The 6,712-nt window shown below is 43.6% G+C and overlaps 1 protein-coding gene across 1 annotated transcript; it reads right to left on the bottom strand.

Moving 5' to 3' along the window:
• Positions 1 to 394: 394 nt before the first annotated feature.
• Positions 395 to 5,357, bottom strand: tmem144b (transmembrane protein 144b). Its single transcript, XM_072432744.1, has 11 exons — positions 5,230 to 5,357; positions 5,039 to 5,161; positions 4,582 to 4,681; positions 4,415 to 4,495; positions 2,924 to 3,002; positions 2,504 to 2,583; positions 1,885 to 2,003; positions 1,667 to 1,786; positions 1,340 to 1,437; positions 952 to 1,005; positions 395 to 516 (listed from the first exon to the last, which is right to left on the bottom strand). The coding sequence occupies exons 1-11, from the start codon at positions 5,351 to 5,353 to the stop codon at positions 433 to 435; spliced, it is 1,062 nt and encodes a 353-aa protein (XP_072288845.1). The 5' UTR covers positions 5,354 to 5,357; the 3' UTR covers positions 395 to 432.
• Between the last annotated feature and the right edge of the window lie 1,355 nt (positions 5,358 to 6,712).

Genomic DNA, 6,712 nt, shown 5'->3' with positions numbered 1-6,712 from the left:
CCCCACGATGCCCCACACACTGCACGATGCCCCACACACACACTGCACGATGCCCCACACACACACACTGCACGATGCCCCACACACTGCCCCACACACTGCATGATGCCCCACACACACACTGCACACTGCCCCACACACTGCATGATGCCCCACACACACACTGCACGATGCCCCACACACACACTGCACGATGCCCCACACACACACTGCACGATGCCCCACACACTGCATGATGCCCCACACACACACACTGCACGATGCCCCACACACTGCACGATGCCCCACACTGCACACTGCCCCCCACACACTGCACACTGCCCCACACTGCCCCACACTAGTGTGTCATAAGTAGAAGAAAAGCCAGCGACATCTGCACACAGTGAAGAATAACTTGACAGCTGCTGAATATTTATTCATTAATATGTCGGATTATAGGCTTGAGAACGTAGTCAGCAAGGATCCGGCAGTTAAAAGAGACACACCAAAACAGAAGGTAAGGCAGTTGGTCAAGTCCTGAATAAAACAAAAAAAGATTTACATTAGACAAGACTTCTTTATTTTGAAATGCTTTTAAAAACTTTGACCTAAGTCGTTCCTTCTGTTGCAAACCCGTGTCCACAAACACACACATGATGCTTTGAAGGACAGGGACAAAAACACTCAATATAAAATGATGCAGAGGAAATGGAAAGGGCGTGTCACTGAGGAGCCGGAGCCGGGTTGTTTAAAATTCAATCAAATGCATCGAGAGAATTGTGAAGAAACACAATTGGGGTGGAAAAGGCTGAAACAGCCCACTCCGTCTCATCACAGTCAAACGCTCTGGATCTTCCTTTTGTTTGATCCCTTTTGCTTTATCACAATAGCAGCGTTTTTCAGAATTAGTATGCGAGACTTGTCCTTCAAAGTCATCGTGAATACGGCCGATGATCCGAGTGTTTGTTTTACCTTAATCTCCCTGAACACGAGCGATCCCCAGAGAGCAGCAACCAGGCCGTATCCCTGGAGAGAGAAACCAGAGGATGGCATTTTCCAATTACCCATCGTCCTTCCAAACAAAATGAATAAATACAATGTTTTGAGGTAAAAAAAAAAATCAAGTTGTCATTGCAGTTGCAGTGCATGTTTATACTTTGTCAGAAACTTTCAGAGCAAAAAATGAAATATTCTTATGAAATTGTATCACTAATGGCCAATATGCTAATAATATACTTGTGTGTCTGGAAAAGTATCTTCTTGTAAACCAGATGCACCAATTGAGCCAAACCATTTCCATTCACAGAAGGATAAAAAACCTTCCCGTTCTGCCGTCTGCTCCAGTCCGTGATGTACTTACCGTGCTGACGATGGGGAAGGTGTTGGCAGGGCTCAGGTAGTGATTTGCCAGGAACCAGCTGTATGTGGCCAACGCCCACATCAGACCGGACAAAAGGCCTGCAGAGCACGAGGAGATTACACCAGGGGAAGGAGCACTTATCCTGTCAGCCAGGCAGAAGAGCTGCTCATGTCTGACACGTCCAGCCTTTATCCACAACACACACTTCCTTTCATTATAGAGACCTTTAGTGAGCAGACTCTGATGTGGTACAACTTGGTGAATGAGGGACTACAGACTTGTTTCATTTTGGTTCAACTAAACATAAATGAGCAGTATAAACCTCACCTGGCAGAATGGCTCTGGAATAGACTCTTGGCCTGTTACTTCTGGCAACGCAGTAAAGGCAAAAGTAAACTGTGCTGGCCAGAAAGATGCCTGAACACTGGGCGTACACGTAGTCCAGATCTAGAAAAATCATCACTTTCAGCTCGATGCGAACAAAACTATATTGATTTTATTTGAAGCATGAAGAGGGAGACAAGGTCCTTGGAGCGCTTCGTTACCGTAAACACTGGCTCCGTGGAACATGCTGTCGCTGCATGATGAATGGCTCTTAATGTAGAGGATGGGAACGAAGGAGGATCCATACAGCAGGCCTGACAGCACCGCCAGCAGGCAGCCTCTACCACAGGACACAACACGCAATCAGGGCGACGGCAAACCACTAGAAGGCATGTGTCTAATACAGAGTGAAGAGTTGACACTTGAGGCCCTTTCAAAATAAATGTTCTGTAGCTGAGAATCTTGTGAAAAGGCTAAAGGGACAGAGCATTAAAGACAAGCACATGGACATGAGAAAAAGCAGCTTAAGTTCACCTCAGAAGAAGGTTCTTTTTCATTTGAAGTTAAGTTTAAACAGAAGAGGGTATCTTTTTAGGAAAACATTAAGAGTTGTTTGTATAATGGGGAGTACGTCTTCGGCAGAGAAAAGGAAATATCAGCAAAATTGCACCAAAAAGCACCAGAAGAAGAAGAAATCCCCCAAACACCATTTGAATCTTATATTTGTATGAAACTATTTGATCCCAGTCCAGAACTAATTAGGAGTTTGTGTGATGATGTGATTCATGAGGTGATTGAATGTGTTTGTGTGTGACTGCCCTACAGCGTGCTCCTGCTCACATGAAGCGTCTGCTCTTCGGGCCGATGGAGTCCATCCAGAACTCTGAGCAGGGCGGGCCATAGCTGCCAGAGTTTGTCCTCTGTAGACGAGAACAACTCAATACTTGCACTTATGTGTATAATCATATGAATATATCATGTGATAACTTGTCAAATATGCAGTTTAAAACTAGTGGTAAAAAACTAGAAGTGAAAGGGTAACTTATAGTTACAGAAATCGACTTATTTTAACAGAAAATGGTTACATTTCACAACTAAAGCAGTGTTTGCACATTATCTATTGCCAAACCAAACAGACAGATGCCTGTGCAGCTGTTGGAAGAAAAGTCCCAGCATGCATTGCAGCTCTACTCCGATTTGTTTCAAATGGCTAATGACTAATATTCTAAGCCCAATGATGTGTTGAAAAGCGATACTCACTCTGTCGAACAGCAGGGGCGTGGCTTCAGGTGGAGGATGCAGCTGTGCATTCGTTTTCACAAAGAACAAGATCAGCAGACTAAGGAGCACAGATTGTGTCAGTCACAGAGCGCTCTTTAGTTTAAGACATGACAGAACACTGAAAAGACTTCAAGGAGCCGCAGTTCTTCAGAGTGCACGTACACTTGGGTGGGAGCTAAGCGAACGGATTCAAGGACTCTGAACAACAGGTCTGTGTTTAAATGCTTTACAGCAGCTCAGTGACGCTCTGGTCCAGATCTGGAGGAGATTCCACAGAAGAGCATCCCTCGTCTCACCAGGAGCATGGCCTGACTTATTAAACATGTGAGGGCCCCACAAACCACTGAACACCACCCGCACAGACCAGCCTCATGCTTCCATTTATCCGCTTTCTCCTTTTAAAGTCTCATCGACCTGAAGATCGCACACAAAAATAATTAGAATTTAAACCTTTAACATTGTAATACTGAATACTTGAAATAAATATATGCAACTTGATTTCAAATTCAGACAATGAGCTCTTAAACTTGTCTTTCATCATACTTATCTTACACAAAGTTGTATTTTAATTGATACGAGCAGGTTTTACTAATCTTACATTTTCACCTTCCCATCCCCCGCTGTTCAGAATTTGTACTCGCTATTGTTCCTAAAATGTAGACTCCAGATGACACGAGCACATTGTTCATTTTAAAAACACGTAAATAAAACTCAAACTGCAGTTTAGATTAACATTGTAGATTACAATGAACAAAATGTCAATATAGAAAAATGATAAAAGGATTTGTTGTTTTCTTTAATGTTCTGCAGATTTCTTTAGAGTTGCCTGAGCAGTTTATGGACTCCACACTTAAGACAATGTTCAGTTTGTGAACAATAATGATTTATTCTTCAGTACAAAAACATTGGCCATGACGGTGAGTGAGGGAGATTTCATTTCTGTGGAGTGGGAGTTTTTTCTTTAAAACAGTCATTTCCCTGATTGAGACGAGTTTTGGATGCATTCTTTTGTTATATCCTACTGACAGCTGCAGGTATAATGTGGGCTTGTGTTTAACCTGTTGCTGATGTCCAAATCCTGTGTCAGTGTTTCTCACTTCTGACCTGGAAGTCATGGGTGGTTTGTGCTCGTAACTCCGTGAATACAGGCCGGATTGACCCAGAAGAAAGACTTCTCTCTGGATTCCAAATGACAACGATAAACTCACCCATGAGTGCAGGCTACACATGGGCCCGTTAACTTCTGAGCCTGCACTCTGCTTTAGAGACCTTTAGAGAGTGGCTCCTTGAGGGAAAGTGCTTGAGGGCAGAAAAGCGCTATACAAATGTGACCTTTTACCATTTATTTCTCCTAAACGTTTATCAGTTTTGCATCCTTCACTCCAACCTGTTCATGATCGCCCTTCTGAGATCTCCCTTTCAATCTTTAGTGCATGACATTTGTGTGCGGGGTTGATGTCCACGACTGACCTGAGCAGACACATTCCGGCCCCGCTGTAATTCAACACGGGCCTCGACACTTGCGACGCGACGATACCAAACCAGCCAAACCTGAAAACAGGTTCAAGTGGGCGTGTGTGTATATTCTGTATTCACACGGGGCTTTGAAACTAAGACGTTGACCATGTCCCACTGACCTTGAACTGGCCCAGGCCATCAACAGGCTGGAGGATCCCCAAATCACGATCCCCAGGCCAAAACCGATCGCTTTCATAATGGGAACTGCTGCAACGTTGCCTGAGGAGGACATTATACCCGTGGAGAGTAGAGCTGGGAATGTTATTGGTGATACAACGGTTGTTCCAGTAAATGACTAAAATGTGAAAGTGTTGATTGCCGTTATGTGACAGATTAAAGTATTAAAACGGCACCATTTAGTTCAATTCATATTTGAACTCGTGTCACTGATGTAAAACTAGGATATAATTATTTCTATTTGCTCTATAATTAGACCAATCTGAAAACCTGTCACGTGCACAGGGCTCGACATTGCTCAAGGCTGATGGGAGAATTTAATTGAGTAAAAAAGATCAAGCTGTGGCAGTAGACGGGTGACACGCTTTCAAATGCGGCGACTACACACTGAAGCTTTACCCGTCGCCCAGATGACTCCTCCCAGCATCGCCAGGGGGTAGAACTTTGGCGACTGAAGCATCAGATCTCCAATGATTGAGACGAGCCATATCGCGGAGCAGGAAACCCAGTGGAAAAACATCCCTACGACATGTACAGGAGCTCACGTCTGATGCTGCGAGTGCAAATGTGAACGTCAAATGAGCGCTTACCATCTCCCATTTCGATTCGTTTCACAGGGACGTAGTTGCTCCCGTACAAAAGCACCGCAACCACGTTAGCGGAAACGCCATAAACAAAGTGGGTCATGTTTGTAGAGTTAAAGGCGTATTCCATGTTTCTGAATGAACAAAAAACAGATAATTAAACAATGTTATAATTTTTCAACCAGACCAGGCTGGAATAATCTTTTTCACTAACAAATAAACATCCTTATCATATGTTTTGGGATTGTTTATGAATATTGGCTTCAAAGCGGCAAATTATTTTCAACATATAATATTTCAACATAAAAAAGGATGTATCTGGGACATAAAACTCCTGCACTGGAAGAGAGATGGATACTTTTGGAACAGTTAAAACGTTATCACAGAACAAACTGTCAAGGAGGAAGATTGAAAGGTCGGCTGGAGGACAGTGTCACAGAGAGAGGCCCGGATGGAGTCAGATTGTGACCAGAGCCAAATCCAAAACGCAAAGACGATGGAAAAGTTGAGAGAAAAGGGAGCAACTCCTTCTAAAGCACGTGGAGGAAAGATATCGAGTTTGAAAAATTGAAAAAGGGGGTTACTTAAGGATGAGAGGAAGAGAAAGGACCAGGTTTCCTTTGAGATACTTGTAAAAATGTGAATAGTGATAAAAAAAATATGGTTGGAATGATTTCTGTGGCGAGAAAGGACCGAGTTTTCAACGATCGACATGAAGCGGGAAGATTTGTTGGTCAGGTGGTGGAGTCAAGATGGATTATCGACTGCACAAATATAGATCAGAGAGAGATCGCCCTGAAGATGGAGATCTATGGAACTGCTAGTGTGAAGTGTTTCGATGTGGATGGAAAAACCAGCGTGAAAGGTGTCATCAGTGATGTCGGTACTTTGTTGGATGAAAAGATGTTTTTGAGTGTTGCTGATGAGGTTAGAACGCCGGCTCGATTTGTGAACGGAATGAGTCAATACCTGCGAGAATGTACCTGGATCATGTAAGCTCTCCAGTCCGGGCCTTTGAAAGAGCTCCTGTCAGGTGTTACTCCTGTCAGGTGTTACTCCTGTCAGGTGTTACTCCTGTCAGGTGTTACTCCTGTCAGGAATATGGACATGTGACTGCAGTGTGTGGAAGGAAGAGAAGATGTGCGAGATGTGGAGAGAATGATGAATTTGAGAAGTGTGCGGAAGAGGAAAGTGATATGAAACGTTTGCACTGCAACAGGAATCATGGTGTGGGAACAATGAGCTGCTCGAGGAGGAAACTGGAGGGAAAAGTGTGTAAAGTGAGGTCTGAAAACTAATTGTCATATGCTGAAGCTGTGGAGAGAGTTAAGAAATGTGGGGAAAATGTTGTGGATAAAAATGAAAATCATTTTTGGCCTTCTTGTTATTGTCATAAATTGTGGACTTCAGTGAAGTTTGGAACGAATAGATGTGATTCTTGAAGCAGCGAGGACATTTTTGGACATTAAAGATGTCACAGGGGAAGAAC

Source organism: Eucyclogobius newberryi, unplaced genomic scaffold (assembly GCF_026437365.1).
Source record: "Eucyclogobius newberryi isolate DKJ021-1_F unplaced genomic scaffold, fEucNew1.0.hap1 SCAF_11, whole genome shotgun sequence".
In the NCBI taxonomy this organism is placed as follows: Eukaryota; Metazoa; Chordata; class Actinopteri; order Gobiiformes; family Gobiidae; genus Eucyclogobius; species Eucyclogobius newberryi.
This window is presented reverse-complemented; position numbering and strand designations above follow the sequence as displayed.